The 19,782-nt window shown below is 47.6% G+C and overlaps 1 protein-coding gene across 1 annotated transcript in view; it reads right to left on the reverse strand.

Annotated features, from left to right (window-relative positions):
* The window catches only part of LOC138580767 (GDNF family receptor alpha-4-like), a 179,467-nt gene that overhangs the window by 116,900 nt on the left and 42,785 nt on the right, over positions 1 to 19,782 (reverse strand). The window contains exon 2 of the mRNA XM_069651566.1: positions 7,667 to 7,939. Within this exon, the coding sequence (XP_069507667.1) occupies positions 7,667 to 7,939 (273 nt within the window). The remainder of the gene's footprint in view (positions 1 to 7,666; positions 7,940 to 19,782) is intronic.

Here is a 19,782-nt window from a genome sequence, read left to right on the forward strand (position 1 = left end):
ATAACATAAAACGAGATAAAATATTGCAAGATTAGAAAGCATGAAATTCATATCACCAAATAACATGTCATGTGATAACCTAACATCAGATAACCTAATACAGGATGCATAATATATCATACCAATAAAATGCAAGGTAGCAGCAGGGTTTTCGGAAGCAGGAGGGGAACTACAATTGCAAGCCGCCCTGTTAGTCCTTGACCTCTCAACTACCTAGGGCACTGTGGATTGGGCTAGAAGGCAAAAATAATGGGCTAGGATGTTTGGAACGGCCTTAAAATGGGGGTTTTCCTTTATCCACAAATGAAGACAAGTGCAGGTGGACCCTTGGGTGTTGTCCTTAAGCAGGGTAACGTGTCGAGGGTTTGTGGGGTCCCCGTTGACATGTGCTCTGGCAACACCCACATTCACATCTGATTGGAAATTGACTCCAGGGGCTAGAATAGCATCACCACACGCCTCGACCACATCTACTGGAGGATGCAAGAAGGGGTCTTCCATTGGACGACACTAACATCTGAAATCCTGGAAATGAAATGGCAAAGCCTGAAATAATCCTGTCTGACTGGCCCTCAAGGCTAGGAAAACTCCCGGCCACAACACAAAGAAGTTCGAACCTGGCATTATGGACGAGGGTTTAAACTTTCAGATATCACAGCACTGGAAAATCCTGTCGCTCCGCCAAATCAACTGTTGGGTGGGACAAACCAGGCTCCTGGGGATGGCGTTCCTCGTCTGCTGCAACGTGGCCTACGCTCCTCCAAACCAACTATTGGGTGGTACAAACCAGGGTCTTGGGGGTGGTGTTCGTGGTCTACTGCTACGTGGCCTACTCTGAGCTTTCCAAAAGTCCAATTAAGAGGCTGTGAAGACTCCAGGCCTAGCGGCAGCTAGAATGTGTCAGAATCTGCAGAAATGAGACCCTGTGAAAATTCTCATGAGTGGCCTCCAATGGCTCCACATGGAGTCTAAAAGGAAGTTCAAGATAATGGGCCTCATTACGAGGTAGGAGGTAGCCATGGTGCTATTATCATCATGGCTACCCCCTTACCACATTCTGGGTCCGGGTTCCTGAAAAAGGGATTTACCGGGTCATTCCAACCTTGGAGGACCCGGTAAGTCCCCATTCCGGGAACCATTCCCCATTCCCATTCCAGCCCCCATAGGGCTCAATGGGAATGGGGATGGGGATGGAGCTAATAACGGTACCACAATTTGAGGTACCGTTATTAGCTCTGAAGTCCCTTAACATGTCCCTTCGATAACGCCTGGTAAAACCAGGGGCCTCATTCCGAGTTGGAGGTTAACATGGCACTATTAGCGCCATGACTTCCTCCAATACCGGTACCGAGTCCGCCCTCGTACAATGGGGACTTACTGGTCTATTCCGATCTTGCACAAAGACTGGTAGGGCAAAGGACCGGCTTGCCCACAGAAAATGGGGCTTCTCTGCATCCTCGTCAGATCTGCTGGCTGTCTTCTCATCTACTAAGGGGTGTTGAAAATGCAAGAGCATGACCACAGGTGTCTGAAGGTTCCGGACCCAGGAATCTGGAATGGCCCAAACTACAGCCTTTCGGTAGAGCCACCAGAGTCTCTGGAGGCTCTTAACGATGGTGCTGGTCGGACTGCCCTTCGGGGCAGAGGTGGCTATGAAGCGGTGTGCCAACGACACGTGCCAGATGGGGAATCGGGCCTCGCAATCGGCTAGATTCTATATTTCTATATCTACAATGTTCTCAGAACTGTAAAGAAAACAGTGTTCCCTAGGGACGGTACCATGGCAGAAAAAGCTGTACAAAACACCTAAATACACAAATAAATAATGTACCATTGAATAACATAACACAGCATAGCGTGAAGATACATAACACCGGATAAGATAACGAGGTAACCCAATCTAATATGTGAACACAGAGCAACACGATAAAATATCAAATAAAAATGTAACACGTGATTAGGAGAGAATAACTTCAGATAACGCCTTGTTTTATGTGATCCCTACAGAGATTTTTCAGTTTTGTGGTAAAATTAGAGATGTTACTATTTTTAAGCTTAATAACATGTCTGTTATCGAGCTCAGAAGGGTGGAAGTTGGAGTCTACTTGCGGAATTCAAAGCTGGGTCAGCAAAAGACGGATGTCCGCGGCTGGTATTTATTCCATTTGTTACCTTGCCCGATACTTTGGGATAACATGTGAGATGGCATAATGTAACACTGGATAACAGAAAATAAAATCACAACTTGAGGAAACATAAGAAAACATAACATGAGATAATGCAGTATAGCATAGCGTGGGATAACAGAGTGTGAGATATTGCAAGATAGCATAGTATGGGATAACACAGTGTAAGATATTGCAAGAAAGCATAGCATGGGATGATGGGTAGTGAGATATTTCAAGATAGCATAGAATGGGAAACGGCATAAGATAATGCAACATTGCATTGGGATAATGGATCATGAGATAATGCAAGATAGCACTGCAAGATAGGATGGGATAACAGTGCAAAAGATATTGCAAGATAGCATAGCATGGGATAATGGAGCATGAGATATTTCAAGATAGCATAGAATGGGAAACAGAGCTTGAGATAATGCAAGATGGCATAATATGGGATAACAGATCGTGAAATAATGCAAGATGGCATAGCGTGGGATAACAGACCGTGAGATAATGAAAGATGGCATAGCATCAGTTAACGAACCGTGAGATAATGCAAGATAGCACAGCATGGGATAACAGGGCATGAGATATTGCAAGATAACATAGCATGGGAAACAGAGCAGGAAATATTGCAAGATAGGATAACATGGGATAAGAGAGCATGAGATAATGCAAGATAGCATAGCATGGGGTAACGGATGGTGAAATAATACACAATAGCATGGGAAAAGAGATAATGCAGGATAGCAGAGCATGAGATAATATAGAGCATGCCAATAGAAACAGAGCAGGAAATACTGCAATATAGCGTAGCATGGGATAACAGAGTATGTGATAATGCAGGATAGCATAGCATGGGATAACAGAGAATGAGATAATGCAAGATAGCATAGCGTGGGATAACAGAGCATGCGATATAGCAAGATAGCATAGGATGGGAAACAGAGTGTGAGATCATGCAAGATAGCATGGCATGGAATATCCAAGCGTGAGATAATGCAAGATAGTACAGAATGGGATAGCAGAGCATACGATAATGCAAGCTGGCATAGCATGTTTATTATTATTATTATTATATTTATTGAGCATGAGATAATGGAGCATGAGATTATGCAGAATAGCGTAGCATGGGATAACAGAGCAAGCGATACATTGGCAATGTCATAACTTTGGTAGGGATCGCATATCCTAGAATGCTAATCAACATCATTTGAATTTTAAAAACTATTTACCCAACTGCAAGTCATGCTATTAAATAGGTAAGGAATTAAATTGGGAGTCAGTCAGTGCAGTAATCCAAACTAACAATTCCTGTGAGGGTGCCATAAGCAGGAGTGGTGTCTTCGCAGAGCACTGCACCACATTCTCCCTCAAAACATTGCTTGCTCCCCGTTTGCTAAAACCACCCCAAGCATTTACAGCAGTGTAACCAGAGGAAAACACACAGATATCTTGAAGGAGAGAGATTTTGTATGGGTAAAAGGAGAGAGAGAGCAGCAACAGGGGCCGCGGTGGAGAAGGGTCTAGCGTTCGGGGATATTCATTGTCATTTTGTGGTGTCCTGCAAAAAGCGTGTGTGTGTGTGTGTGTGTGTGTGTGTTTTTTTGCACTAGCAGCCCATCAGTGGCCAGATCATTTCCTTAGCAATGCCAGAAGAGACGGATCATCAGACTTATTCATAAAGGGACGCTTTCCAAGAAGAAAGGGCATTTGGAAAACCAACATGGTATGTGTTCTTGGCTAAGCAAATTATTTAATTGTACTAACATTTCAATCGGGGTCTTTTTGAAATGGGACTTCTAATTGTGACTTCTGGTATATATTGCAGAATTCATGGAAATGTTATACGCATCTTACTGAGCAAAAAGCACATTATCGAAGCCAATTGTAATCATAAAAATTAGGATGACAAATAGCACAATGAGGGCTCTTTGCTAATTTGCTTGAAATCAAAAAGCATTTTGAGAACATTAGAATGAACACAGGTCTTTTTATTTAACACAGATGTCAGTGATAAAAGGGTTGTATGCTTCAAACACTTAGTGCATAATGCGCCTGGACTTGGTGTCATTTCATGTTCACAACACTCACCCTAACATTGAAGGGTCTCTGACCATGAACAATGGATCATACAGAGCCTTGTAATCTGGATGTGAGGACGAAATCACTGGCACCTGTCTGCACTTACGGGGGTCGCCTAGCTGAAATTTAAAAGAGGAGGAGTGGAGAGTGGAGAGTGGAATTTGGGTCACGGAGAATTTCTTTTATTTATTTCATTGCTTTTTTATAATGCCACTTAATAGCCGGGTTCGGTTTCTGAGCACGAATCTGGGATTCCTAACTCTGCTGCTCTGTGTGGTCTTGCTTCCAAGACCAGCACGTTGACCCTGGGCTATTCGCACAGATAAAGAGATCTGTGTGAATGACCAGTTGCCAATGGACAGACATGCTTAGAAAATTATGTATATAGGATAGAGAAAGTACAATGAAGATAAGATAGCTGAGCTAAGAAAGCTTGCAATGGAAGGACTCGACTGAGATGTACCCGCTCTGGCTAGCGACGGCCTCCAACACCCTCACCCCTGCCCAGAGGCGTTGCTAGGGGTGGGGCTGTAACCCCGGGTCTTTTGGTGGTAGCCCCAGATAGAAGCTCAGGGGTTACAACCAAAAAGGCTAGCTAGCCCCGAGTCCCGACAGTCCCAAAATTAGCATAGCCCCGGATATTTTCCAGACCTAGCAACACCCCTGGGCCCTGACCCTTCCTCCAGAAATAAATGTCCATCTAACCGGTTTTAATGGGGAGAAAGCAGCTTTTGTGAAACTCTCTCACTGTCCCCCTCCGCTTGCTACGAGAAGACTTCTTTTTTTCAGATACAGCTCAAGACACAATTGTTTAGTCTGTATTTGCGTGATTAATTATTTAGTATTTATTTTCAGTTTCTTTTTAATTGCTGCATTTGCTGGGTTTATTTGTTTTTTAATACTTTTATTATGAAGCATCTGATGCCTATGGCCTTGTTGACGCTTTGAAACAGGCTAATAAAAAGTAAAAATAACACAAATTGCATAGATAGCATAATAATGTGTTCAATAAAACATGCACAGTGATAGGAAAACATCAAAGGAAATGCAATGAGGTAGCACAATAACGTGCATGAGTGTAAGGCAGCCTAGGCCCTGCAGTGCAGCACAATAACGAGCATGAGTGTAAGGCAGCCTAGGCCCTGCAGTGCAGCACAATAACAAGCATGAGTGTAAGGCAGCCGAGGCCTGGGCCTAGCTGCAGTGCAGCACAATAACGAGCATGTGAGTAAGGCAGCCAGGCCCTGCAGCGCAGCACAATAACGAGCATGAGTGTAAGGCAGCCGAGGCCTGCGCCTGCAGTGCAGCACAATAACGAGCATGAGTGTAAGGCAGCCGAGGCCTGCGCCTGCAATGCAGCACAATAACGAGCATGAGTGTAAGGCAACCGAGGCCTGGGCCTAGCTGTAGTGCAGCACAATAACGAGCATGTGAGTAAGGCAGCCAGGCCCTGCAGCACAACACAATAACGAGCATGAGTGTAAGGCAGCCGAGGCCTGGGCCTAGCTGTAGTGCAGCACAATAACGAGCATGAGTGTAAGGCAACCGAGGCCTGGGCCTAGCTGTAGTGCAGCACAATAACGAGCATGTGAGTAAGGCAGCCAGGCCCTGCAGCACAACACAATAACGAGCATGAGTGTAAGGCAGCCGAGGCCTGGGCCTAGCTGTAGTGCAGCACAATAACGAGCATGAGTGTAAGGCAGCCGAGGGCTGTGCCTGCAGTGCAGCACAATAACGAGCATGAGTGTAAGGCAGCCGAGGGCTGTGCCTGCAGTGCAGCACAATAACGAGCATGAGTGTAAGGCAGCCAAGCCCTGTGCCTGCAGTGCAGCACACTAACAAGCATGAGTGTAAGGCAGCCGAGGCCTGGGCCTACCTGTAGTGCCGCACAATAACGAGCATGTGAGTAAGGCAGCCAGGCCCTGCAGCGCAGCACAACTAAGAGCATGAGTGTAAGGCAGCCGAGGGCTGTGCCTGCAGTGCAGCACAATAACGAGCATGAGTGTAAGGCAGCCGAGGCCTGTGCCTGCAGTGCAGCACAATAACGAGCATGAGTGTAAGGCAGCCGAGGCCTGCGCCTGCAGTGCAGCACACTAACAAGCATGAGTGTAAGGCAGCCTAGGCCTGGGCCTAGCTGTAGTGCAGCACAATAACGAGCATGTGAGTAAGGCAGCCAGGCCCTGCAGCGCAGCACAACTAAGAGCATGAGTGTAAGGCAGCCGAGGGCTGTGCCTGCAGTGCAGCACAATAACGAGCATGAGTGTAAGGCAGCCGAGGCCTGTGCCTGCAGTGCAGCACAATAACGAGCATGAGTGTAAGGCAGCCGAGGCCTGTGCCTGCAGTGCAGCACAATAACGAGCATGAGTGTAAGGCAGCCGAGCCCTGTGCCTGCAGTGCAAGGCATGATTCTTGCGAAGTCCTCTCTAGCCACGGCGAGGTCACCTATCAATGGAAGCCCAGCCTGTGGGAATGCAGACCGGGTGGCATTGTGCACACGTGCAACTCTAGGATATAATTATCACCCACTCCAAGGGTGGTTGTCATGTATGGATGTGGTTTTCTTGCAATTACCGCGTAAGTCCATCTTCATGCGGTTTCATAGAGCTTTTGGGAAGAGGTGAGGGGTGGAATAGTAGAACGCGAGGCGGGAAACGAGGAGGATCGGGATTGGGTGGGAGGAGAAGGAAGGGGGGAGAGTCAAAGGAAACAAGGGCCGAGTTAGAACGTCGGCAGCACAGTGGGGTAGTGACCTAAAGTGCACCTTGGCTCTCTCCCATACGGATACATTTCCCTGGAGAGCCCAGAGGTAGAGGCAAAGCAGGTAAACCAGGAAGGGGTTTGCACCCTGCTGACCACACTGAAGATGTGATGCAGTGCCCAATGGGCCACGAGCACCTCAACCTTCAATGCTACTCAGGCGAGGGTTTGAGCCCCATTATTTGCTTTGAATGCAGAGTGTGAATGCGCACGTGCAGGTTCTTTGTGGGTGTTCTGCCATTACATGGCAGAATATTTCAACGAAGCCCATTACATCGATTTTTTTTAACACATTTCGCTCCAATGTAAATGGTGGGGTTGGGTTCGGGTATTAATTAAGGTGGGGGGATGTGATTGGCGGGCTGCATGGGGTCTCCCACCATCTCATTTTTTAACACAACTCGCAGCAATATATATGACAGGGTTGGGTTAGGGTATTAATTAAGGTAGCGGTATGTGATTGGGGGGGGCTGCAGGGGGTCTCCCCCCACATTGAACTGCGGTAAAATGTTTTTTAAATCGATGCAATGGCCTTTGGGGAAATATCCTGGAAGAAATGACATGGATCCTCTTTGTGTTCTATTATGAACAGTGAAGACGGGCTCCAGGGCCCAACAGTCTGCAGCCCCATCTTCTACATCTTGGTCGCTCTTTGTTACCTGCGGCAAAGACAGGACGCAGGGCCCAGTAGATCCGGAGGCATTGGTTCTCACTGCGCATTCGGCGCTGACACTTGCAGATCCCAAGGGGGCTTCGGTGAAGCATCCTTTTGGCCTCGAGGCACTGCTGGCCCAGCTCATGACTGTTGGCGGCACCCGGTGAGCATTGGCCAAGCAGATGGTAGCTGGCAGTGCAGGGGGCCTGCTGCAGGCATAGTCTCTCTGCGTCAATGCAGTCCGTCTGCAGGCTGGCCACAGCCGCCAGCGAGGCACCTGTCACGGGTAGATAGATGAAGGAAGACACGGTCACCAAGAGCAGGTATAGTCGCCACAATCAATAATACAGTTACCACAAGCGGGCACAAACCTCACCAGCAAAGAACTGTTGCAACAAGCAAGCAATCTGTACAACTGCCATAAGCAGCACTGCCATCTTGTGAAGACGTCTCTGTAATGAAGGAATCCAGTACCAACAGGCATAGCTACTGCAAGATGGCACATTCACAGCATCACGAGCAGGCAGGGGTGCCTCTGTAGGCACACGTTTTAATGTCATAACGACCACACAATAATGTCAGAAGAGCTGTGAATGTGATTTCAAAAGTGAATATTATCAAAAGCATTATCAGGAAGATACCATCACGTCCCACAGCAGGAGTGATTGATATCTGGATATCTGCCAGCCAGAGCAGCTGGGAGTGGTCTAGAGATACAGACGACTAAGGCAGAGTGGCCATGAGTCCCCACTACTTTCTCAACAACAACGCTGGGGATCCCAATGGCATCCCAGAATTCGGCAAAGCATTTTCTCAGAAATGAGTAGATTAATGGCAAGTATATCAGGGACATAACATACAGGGATAGAGCCCCAAACTATTGAGAGAAAGTAACAAGATCAAACGTTCTTTAAATACATTGGCCCTCATTACAACCCCGGCATTAACCAATGGCGCTATTAGCGCCATGATTTACGCCAGTAACTTACCGATTCCCCAATGGTGAAATGGGGAATTACTACCCCATTCCAAGGTTGGCGGGGCGGTAATTCCCCATTTACCATTGGCCCTTCCCCATTCCCATTGTTGCCCCATAGGGCTCAATGAGAAAGGGGAAGGCGGTAATTATGGTACCACAAATTGCGGTACCGTAATTACCTTCAAGGTCCCTTTGCGGGTCCCTACCTTAACGGCTGGTCCAGACCAGCCTTTAAGGTCGGGAGCCGCAAAGGGACCTCATAGTAAGGCGTGAAGGGGTTAAGGGCGCCGCAACCTTTTACGGCGCCGTTAACTCCTGAGTCGTAATGACCCCCATTGTGATTGACACAGGCGTGATTGACACAGGCTTGTGCAGACCCTCCCCCCCTCTCCTAAATGCAGCTTAACAAAGTGGAACAAACCGCATTTGAGACAGCATCACTCAAGTTGCTTCAATGTGCAAAGCATCCTGAAGTAATACCATGTTTTGCAAGAGATGCATGGATGCATAAAAAAACAAAATGGTTGTTTTATACTAGAAGGTAACACCACAGTGCATACAAATCCAATGGTGGCATGTCATACTGGTCCTATACTATTCAATGCTGAAAAAGCATTTGCTAGTGTCACGTGGCATATTCTCTGGCCATCCTTAGGGGCAGTAACGGTTCTATGGGGAATTGGGTTTGTGGGGCAGCATGCTATATTTCATCCTGCCAGCATACATCAGTGTAAGTCGACACATTGCAGAGTCATTTTCAGTTCTACCCGGTACAGGACAAAGGGAGACCTCTCCTATCCCCAATGAATTTTGTACGGTGCATGGAGCCTTTTTATGTGTGCAATTAAGAGCACAGGGTTGTTTTTATACGAATACACTGCGAACAGTATTTGTATACGCAGTTTATATGGCAATTACAACAGGTGAAATGGCACAGTCCATAGCTTTCATTAAAGAGCTAGCAAATTTATATGGGCAATATTCTAGCTACAAGCTTAATCTTTCGGAAAATGGTATTAAAGGAGCATAAAAAGTCGACATACAATAAAGAGGGAAGGGAGTACCTTGGAATTAAGTTTACATTTAGTAGTTTATTTAAGATAAAAATGATGAGACTATTGAGGATTAGTCCAGATTCTGTCACAGAATGCAAGAAGCCTGGGCTGCCGCTAATAGGCAATATAATCAAAATGATTATGCTTACTAGTTTATTATACTTATTCGGGGTGCTGACTCTCTACATCCATGCAGCATTCTTTCACAAACTTCAGAGTTTAAGGGCCTCATTACACGGACGGCGGTAAGGGTTAACGGTCATGGTACCGGTGACCGTTAACCCTTACCGCCTTAAGTTTATGTTTATATGCTTCTATAGCGCCGTAAGCCCGCAGGCATCAGGGCGCTCTGACACATAATAGGTACGGGCTAAATTGGACATCCAGATCTCTGGCTCCGGTGCGTATCAAGAGGACTATTTAAATAGGTGGGTTTTCAGGAGTTTTCGAAATTGGAGGCGATTTTCTTGGCTTCTCAGGGTTATCGGAAGGGCATTCCATATCTGAACCGCCTTTACTATGAAAGATCTGCCCATACCGGATTTCAGCCTCTGTTTCTGTTCGACTAGTAGGTTCTTACCAGCTGAGCGAAGATGTCTCTTGGGTGTATAAAATTCAATATTTTTCTTTCGATAGTGGGGCGCTTTGCCAAAAAGGCATTTATGTACCAAGGTGAGGGCTTTAAATTCAATCCTGTCTTTGACTCTAAGCCAGTGGAGAGATTCTCTCGCTGTGTTAACATGGTCTCTTCTAGCCAGTTGTTTTACAGTCCTGACCACGTCATTTTGTATGACTTGGCAGTGTTAGGACACCTACCTGTACTGGGCGGCGGGGCTCTGGGGGGGCGTGCTGGTTCCTGGCGGCTGTACCCACGTCTCAGATTGTGGAGACGACGCGCCGCCCCGGGCACATTTCCCCGGCGGATTTGCTCTGTCCTGGCCCGTGTGGGGCACGGTTGTCGTTCACGCAGCTGTTCGAACGTGTTTGCGTTCCAAACCTCGTTCGCGAGGCGACATCCATTCGCGCATGCGCATTGCAGCGCGGTTCAAGCCTCGTTTTCACACGGGACCGCTACTTAAGCGATCCGAATTGTTTTCCCATCGCGTCTCAACGCGGTTGGTTCCCTTCCGCTTCGCTCCCTGGTTCTGAGGTTCTTGGGTCCTGATCCTGTGCCTGGGCTGTGTCCTTCCTGCCCCTACCCTTGTCTGGCTCCCCTTTCCCTTCCCTCTCCTGTCTTCTTGTGTACTCCGGTCTACCTCCCTGGGGAATCCTCCTGCTTCCATCCTTGCCTGAGTTGCCCACTTCCTGCTGAGTCTCCTGTGGTCCTGGTCTGCTTCCCCGGCTCTCCTGCATTGGTACCTTGGATTCACTGCTTACCTGTACCTGTACCATAGACTCTTTGCTTACCGGCATTGGCACCTTGGACTCCCAGCTTACCTGTACTGGCTACTTTTGTACTTCACTATCCTGGATAGCTGCTTGGGATACTTGCCGGTACCTGCCAGAAACATCTACGACCTTCCCAGTCAGTGCTTGCACTGTTCTGACGCCACGTTAATATTGGGAAGCGTCATTCGTGGCGTCAGGAGCCGGCCCCAGTTCAATCCTGTATTACAGGACGGGTCCGGGGTTGGTTCTTTGCATCGCTACTCTTCATTTGCGAAGACTTCATCAGCTACGTGTCTACCTCTACCACGACCTGGCTACCTCGGCACGCAAGACTTCTGGAGATACAGGTACGCCCCGTCCTCGGGACACACAACTTAACAGATTGAGACGCCTTATCCCCAGTTCTGAGACGGAGATGGAGGAATCCCAGGAGATCCATGACGAAGTCAGAGCCTTAAGAGCAGAAATGGCGGTATTACGTCAGGAGAATCTCAATCTTCGCCAGATGGTCATGCAAGGAACCCCTGTTATTCCACATGCGGAGACACCAATGGCTTCTACCGCACCCATGAAGTTTGATGGTGATCCTAGGCGTGTGGCAGAATTCTGCAACCATTGCAGGATACATTTTTTGTTCCGGGCATCACATTTCACACAAGAAAAGGCTAAGATCGGCTACATCTTGGGAAATCTAACAGGAAGTGCTTTGGCTTGGGCTTCTCCCTTGGTATCGGCTAACAGTCCCATTCTTAATGATTTTGTGGCATTTGAGAAAGCATTTTTGGAGGTATTTCAGTCTCCCAATTTGGCTGTTACGGCACAGAATCAGTTGATGGATTTAAAACAAGGACCCAGTGATATTATCACTTATATAAGTCGGTTCCGTCAATTGGCTACGGACTCTCAATGGCCCGAAGTAACGCAAAAAACTCTGTTCAGACGCGGCCTAAGAGAAGAATACAAGGATGAGTTACTTCACATACCCGAACCTGAGACTCTGCCGTTACTCCAGGAGCAGGTCCTACGTATTGATCATCGCCTGGCCGAAAGAAGAGGTGAGAGACGTCGGTTAGAGAGGTTCCTTCCCCGACCACTTCCTCAGGCTGGAGGCGCGCCTGTCAGTTCGGAGATGGGTTTAGAACCGATGCAGCTAGGAGCACTCAGAGGACCATTATCGGAGGCTGAGAAAAGACGCAGGAGAAGTCTCCGTCTTTGTTTGTATTGTGGTACTGCCGGACATTTTCTCAGTGCTTGTCCATTGCGACCAATCAAGAAGGCGGAAAACTAAGAGGCCTGTCGCAACGGAGGAAGGCAGTGACAGGCCCTTCGATCTCTTCAGTCCTTCCCATTCCTGTGACGACCCATCCACCCATGACTCCGGTGGCCCTTATGGCTCTTCAGATCCGGGTTACCTGGCATAGCAAATCAGTGATTGTATTGGGTCTTCTGGATAGTGGAGCCTCAGGTAATTACGTGGACTTTGAATTTTCCAAGAAGAACGGGATACCTCTGCTTGATAAGGATCGTGCTACCCTGGTGGAGGTAATTGATGGAACCCCTTTGGCCTCCGGTCCGGTTCGCCAACATACCGGAATACTACAGTTACAGATAGCTGAACACCACAAACTGATTTCTCTTGATGTGATTAAATCACCCTCATACCCGATAATTCTGGGGTTGCCGTGGCTATTACATCATAACCCCATTATTGATTGGGCTTCCCGTAACCTGACCTTCGCTTCCAATCGATGTAGTCGGGAGTGTAACACCTTCGTACCTAGTACCGGATCTTCCACTATTGCCACTCAGACAGAAGGATCAGGACCATTCCACGTGTGTACCTTGTCTTCGGTACCCTCCGACTACAACGATTACCATGAGGTATTTTCTGAACCTGGTACCATTCCTTTGCCACCTCACAGAGACTTTGATTGTGCCATAGAACTACTACCCGATGCAGTAATTCCTCATGGCAAATTGTATTCCTTATCACCTCACGAGAGAGAGGTCCTGCAAGAATACTTGGATGACTGTCTTCAGAAGGGTTATATAACACCTTCTAAGTCACCTGCGGGATTCCCTTTGTTCTTTGTGAAAAAGAAGGAGGGCACTTTACGGCCTTGTGTGGACTATAGGCAATTAAACGACATCACACGAAAGGATCGATATCCGTTGCCCTTGATACGCAACATTATGGAGTCTTTGCGGAATGCCCGTATATTTTCTAAGTTGGATCTCCGAGGGGCATACCATTTAGTACGTATCAAGCCGGGCGACGAATGGAAGACGGCCTTTAAGACCCCAGCAGGGCATTTTGAGTATCGTGTTATGCCGTTTGGTCTGTGCAACGCTCCAGCTGTTTTTCAACGTCTAATGGACGACATTTTCTCGGATTTGATTGGTGTATCCGTATGGGTATACCTCGATGATATTTTGATATTCTCCAAAGAGAAAGAGGAACATCCACGTCATGTGAAGGAGGTTCTTGGTCGGTTACATCACAATCACTTATATGCCAAAGCTGAGAAATGTCACTTTCATCAGAGTAGTATCGAATTTCTTGGATATGTTATTAGTGAATCCGGAATACACATGGATCCTGCCAAGGTACGGGCGATTCAGGAGTGGAGACAACCTTCCGACTTGAAATCTCTTCAGCGTTTCTTAGGATTCGCCAATTTTTACCGGCGTTTCATACCTGCCTATTCGGAAGTAACCGCGCCTTTGTCAGATTTGACCAGCAACAAGACTCCGTTCAGATGGACTGCAACAGCAACCAGTGCTTTCAAGAAACTGAAGGAGGCATACAGTACTTCCCCGATTTTACATCATCCTGATGAGAACAGGCCATTCATCGTGGAGGCAGATGCTTCCGATTTTGCTGTTGGGGCTGTCCTTCTTCAAGACGATCCACAGACAGGGTTGGAGGTTCCTGTTGCCTATTATTCCCGGAAGTTAACATCCAGCGAAAGAAATTATGCAATCATTGAAAAGGAGCTATTGGCCATAAAGGTTGCATTTGAGGAATGGCGTCACCATCTTCTGGGGGGAAGATTCTCAGTGGAAGTACGCACTGACAACCGGAACCTACAGTATCTACGCTCCTTACAGTGTCGTACTTCTCGTTTGGCTCGTTGGGCCTTGTTCTTTTCCCAATTTGATTTCACGATTTCCTACATCCCTCAGTCACGCAATTCGAAGGCTGACGCTCTTTCCCGCTCCCTGGAGAACAACGTTGAACTAGATCATCGAGCTCAACAATTACTTCCTTCTAAACACTTCTTGTTGGTTATATCTCAATGCCTGGATACCATCCTACAGGACACTCAAAAGGATCCCAAGTATTCCTTACTTCTCCAACACCCTTCAATTAGGGAGAACGGTGGCCTACTCTTCTTTCACAATCGGTTATACCTCCCCACTGAGGTACTTCGGACTGCCGTCCTGCAAGCATTACACGATTCTAAGATTGGGGGACATCGCGGCATTCGATCCACTCAGGAACTGATTTCTCGCCAATTTTGGTGGCCAGGATGGGCTAGGCAGACAAGAGAATATGTGGAATGTTGCCCAGTGTGTGCCCAGGTCAAGATTCCACGAAAGAAACCTATTGGACTTCTCCAACCCACCGAGAGAGCACCATATCCTTGGCATACTATTGCCACCGATTTTATTGTGGACCTCCCTCCCTCGGAAGAATATACATGCATCATGGTGGTCATCGATTGTTTTTCTAAGCTAGCCCATTTCATTCCATTCCGGAAGGTACCTTCAGCCGGTAGTATGGCTCAGGCCTTTTTACATTCTGTTTATCGCTTACATGGGCTTCCTGAGAAGATTATTTCAGACCGTGGATCTCAGTTCATTTCTGCCTTTTGGAAGCAACTTTGCCGTCACTTGGGTGTCCAGCGTGCTCTCAGTTCCGGCTATCATCCACAATCCAATGGCCTGACTGAGCGGACTAATCAGACTTTGGAGCAATACTTACGCTGTTTTTCCAATGCTTCTCAATCCAACTGGGCAAAACATCTGGATCTGGCTGAGGTGGCTTATAACAGCTCTAAACACTCAGCCACTGGAATGAGTCCTTTCTATTGTTCCTCGGGTCTTCATCCCAGGTTGATTCCATTTCATCCTGTTCCTTCCAGTGCAGTTCCTTCCGCGGATCAGATGGTTGCTGACATCCAGAAGAATCAGATCCAGGCCACGGGAGCTCTCGCCAAGGCATGTGAAAGTATGAAGGCACAGGCTGATAGGAGAAGGAGTAGTGAGCCAGCTTTCCAGGTTGGGGACATGGTATGGCTCTCTTCTAAGAATCTACCAGTACACAATCTCCCGACTAAATTAGCACCCCGTTTTCTGGGACCTTTCCGGGTGATCAGACGAATCTCCTCTGTGGCATTCAAGTTGGATTTGCCGCAGTCTTGGCGGATTCACCCCGTCTTCCATGTGTCTCTCTTTAAACCGTTTCGGTCTGATCCGTACGGTCGTTCGCATTCTCGGCCCACGGCCATTGATGTGGGAGGCACTCCGGAATTTGAGGTGCAGGAGATTTGTGACTCCCGTTTCTTCCGGGGTAGGCTTCAATTTTTGGTGGACTGGAAGGGTTACCCTGCTTGTGATCGGACTTGGGAACCTTGTGTGAACGTTCATGCCCCCCGTCTACTACGGGAATTTTTTCGTAGGAATCCCTGGAAACCGGGTGCTCCGGGTCTTTCTGGTGGGGAGCATAGTGTTAGGACACCTACCTGTACTGGGCGGCGGGGCTCTGGGGGGCGTGCTGGTTCCTGGCGGCTGTACCCACGTCTCAGATAGTGGAGACGACGCGCCGCCCCGGGCACATTTCCCCGGCGGATTTGCTCTGTCCTGGCCCGTGGGGGGCACGGTTGTCGTTCACGCAGCTGTTCGAACGTGTTTGCGTTCCAAACCTCGTTCGCGAGGCGACATCCATTCGCGCATGCGCATTGCAGCGCGGTTCAAGCCTCGTTTTCACACGGGACCGCTACTTAAGCGATCCGAATTGTTTTCCCATCGCGTCTCAACGCGGTTGGTTCCCTTCCGCTTCGCTCCCTGGTTCTGAGGTTCTTGGGTCCTGATCCTGTGCCTGGGCTGTGTCCTTCCTGCCCCTACCCTTGTCTGGCTCCCCTTTCCCTTCCCTCTCCTGTCTTCTTGTGTACTCTGGTCTACCTCCCTGGGGAATCCTCCTGCTTCCATCCTTGCCTGAGTTGCCCACTTCCTGCTGAGTCTCCTGTGGTCCTGGTCTGCTTCCCCGGCTCTCCTGCATTGGTACCTTGGATTCACTGCTTACCTGTACCTGTACCATAGACTCTTTGCTTACCGGCATTGGCACCTTGGACTCCCAGCTTACCTGTACTGGCTACTTTTGTACTTCACTATCCTGGATAGCTGCTTGGGATACTTGCCGGTACCTGCCAGAAACATCTACGACCTTCCCAGTCAGTGCTTGCACTGTTCTGACGCCACGTTAATATTGGGAAGCGTCATTCGTGGCGTCAGGAGCCGGCCCCAGTTCAATCCTGTATTACAGGACGGGTCCGGGGTTGGTTCTTTGCGTCGCTACTCTTCATTTGCGAAGACTTCATCAGCTACGTGTCTACCTCTACCACGACCTGGCTACCTCGGCACGCAAGACTTCTGGAGATACAGGTACGCCCCGTCCTCGGGACACACAACTTAACAGGCAGGTATGTATGTCTTTAGCGCAACCCCCTATCAAAAGGGCATTGCCATAGTCCAGCCTTGATAACACTACTGCCCTGGCAATGGTAGCCATGTTGTTGTCATTCAAGAACGGTCTGATGGCCCTCATTAATCGCAGATAATAGGCAGTGTTCTTACGTAAGAGAATCGCCTGAGCCTCTGAATTAAACGAGGAATTCATCATCATACCCAGCGTCTTTACTTGACTGGAGACTGTAATGATGGCTTTTTTAATCTGGAATGTTTTATATTCCCCACCCAATTTTTCCAATTGGGAAGGCCTTACTACGAGGTCCCTTTGCGGGTTGGAGACTTTAACGGCTGCTTTTTGCAGGCGTTAAAAACCAAACCGCAAAGGGACCAGGGAGCTAATTACGGTACCGCAATTTGAGGTGCCGTAATTAGCACCTTCCCCATTCCCATTATGCCCTATGGGGCAAAAATGGGAATGGGGAAGGGCAATGGGGAAAGGGGAATTACCGCCCCACCAACCTTGGAATAGGGCGGTAATTCCCCTTTCCTCCAAGGCGGTGCCGGTATTTTACCAGCATGGACTAATAGCACCTTGGTCCACCGCCGTCTGTGTAATGAGGCCCTCGGACTTAGCTTTATTTGGAACAACAAAAAAGCAAGAAAATAAATTGACATTCATATGCCTAGCAAAAGAAAGGGGCAAGTTGGCCTCACAGATTTTAACAGATAACGGGCCTCATCACAAGTTGGGCTGTAGCCCTTAAATGCGGTGGTAACGGTGTTACCGCCGCATTTAAGGGTTGGCCCTATCACGAGTTGGGCGCTAAATCGGCTGTTTTACCTCCAGCTTTTTTTCTGAAGGTGAAAATCCCTGTTTTCGGCTGTATTACAGCCGGCTGTATTAGCCCGCAGTATTAGCACCGAAAATTCCCCATTGAATCCAATGGACCCTTTCAGGAATGGGGATTTACCGTTCAGTCCCAATCCATGACCCGGTGTTAATACCACCGGACCAGTCGGCTCTAGGGCTATTACAGTCGGCGGTATTACAGCCGGGAATACAACCCAACTCGTGATGAGGCCCAATATATAAAAATATAAGCTAATCAAATGTCAGACAAAGAAAGCGGGAAAACGCTTGTAAAGGAGCGGCATGGGGTCTCTAGCAGTCACCCCGATTACCAGCAAACGGATACTTGGGTCCCAACAAAATCCCTGCCGCAAGAACGGAGACTCAACCATAGGGCACATTTTACTGTCTTTATTATCCAACAAAAATTACAGGGATCACACTAGAACAGCATATCATTTCCAGAGCTCTCATCCTTCAAATGTGTGTCACTCCGTTTTAACCAGGTGTACAAAAACAGGTTACGTCCCACAAAACCTGTCATGGGTGTGGATTGGTCAGTTTAGGGAAACTATGCGTGCAATGTATAGATGCTAGTATGATTATTGGATCACCATATCTGGTGGCTCCGCCTGGAGCCACCTCCACCTACAACAAACAGAAAGTTGCAGGAAAGTAAATAAGCTATTGGCCACTACATCATAATACGTTTTTATGTGAAAGTTAACTACGGATTGGACAAATCGTGTCTTCCCAGCCTTGGGACATTGGACATCTTCTACACTGGGTGTACCTTTTCAAGGCGATGGGAACGAGCACAGAGGTGCTGTTTGTTCCATCATGTTGCCATCTCTGATCACCTGAGTCTGAGAGAGTACATTCAGTTGTTACCGTTGAGGAACACTTGTATCTTTCCACCTCTGGTTCAACGGTAACAGCTTCTCTCCATCTACCTTGAGTGAATAGGCATTGTCCTGTTCTCCCTTGTCACGTGTGTAGAGTCCACGAAATGGAGCTCTCCTGCTTGTAATTATGACAATTTTAGACTGCATTTCTTGCAGATGCCTTATCGTCTTGGTAATTGAAAACATTCCATCGCTGCTCGTCCTTGACTAAGGTGTACACTGTGTCTGTACTGAAAGCTCGGTCTGTCTGCCTTTTGCTGAATCAGGCTGTCAGCCCCTCAATGTATTTCGAAGTCTGTCATAATTTCCATCTTTGTTCTTATGGCTTTCCATGTTAGTTGCAATTAAGCATGTGCAAGCTCGATATATTAATTCTTGGCATCTTGCTGTTTCTGCTATGGCAAAGTCTTGCGCTCTCTCTCTCTATATATATATATATATATATATATATATATATATATATATATATATATGTGTGTGTGTGTGTCCATGCTCTACCTGCGTGAATCACAAGCATTTGTTTTGTGTCTACCTGCAATAATCTAACGTATGTTTGCGTAGCTTCGTGCATGGATGCCCGTGCACTTCATGTCTACGTGCACCTACGTCGTGATGTCAGTGATGATGTCATTAGATTCACGCATTATAGTCAGTCGACCTGTTAGATTGATGACAACTCTACCTCCTCCACATCGTCAGTAGGGTATGTTCTGAATGGCTGTCTGAGGGAGTAACGTTTCTCGCATCTGCAATACATCGACGATGGTGCTGAAGGGCCTAGGAGTGATGTGCATCTGTCATTTCTCTGCCTTCGGCTGCGAGTCCCCACACTTGGACCTCAGTCTTCAGAAAGCAGCCAGATATACTTTTCGTAAGTAGAGGAAATACCAAATTACATACTACGAAGCTGGGTGAGTGCTTTTTCCAATAGAATTACATTGAAGACGATCCAAACTGTGTTCAGATTTGGTTGTAATGATTACACAGAGGAAACCTATACATTATCGAATTCTGTCATAGACTGCATTCAAAGTCTCCCAATGATATTTCAAGACCCAGACACCAGCCAATGGACACAAAAGAGAAATGAAAATTGAGGGTTTCTTCCAAGCGAACAGTCAGATATATTCTGAACAAGAACTACCAACCTCACCTAAAAACATTTTTTTTAAATTTCTGTAGGGTAGAGTCTGCCTTCAAAGAGAACGGGCAGAATTAAAATCCATGCTCATGCACCATATTTCCTGA

The sequence above is a fragment of the Ambystoma mexicanum genome, chromosome 3p, assembly GCF_040938575.1.
Source record: "Ambystoma mexicanum isolate Mex_15411 chromosome 3p, UKY_AmexF1_1, whole genome shotgun sequence".
NCBI classification, from domain to species: domain Eukaryota; kingdom Metazoa; phylum Chordata; class Amphibia; order Caudata; family Ambystomatidae; genus Ambystoma; species Ambystoma mexicanum.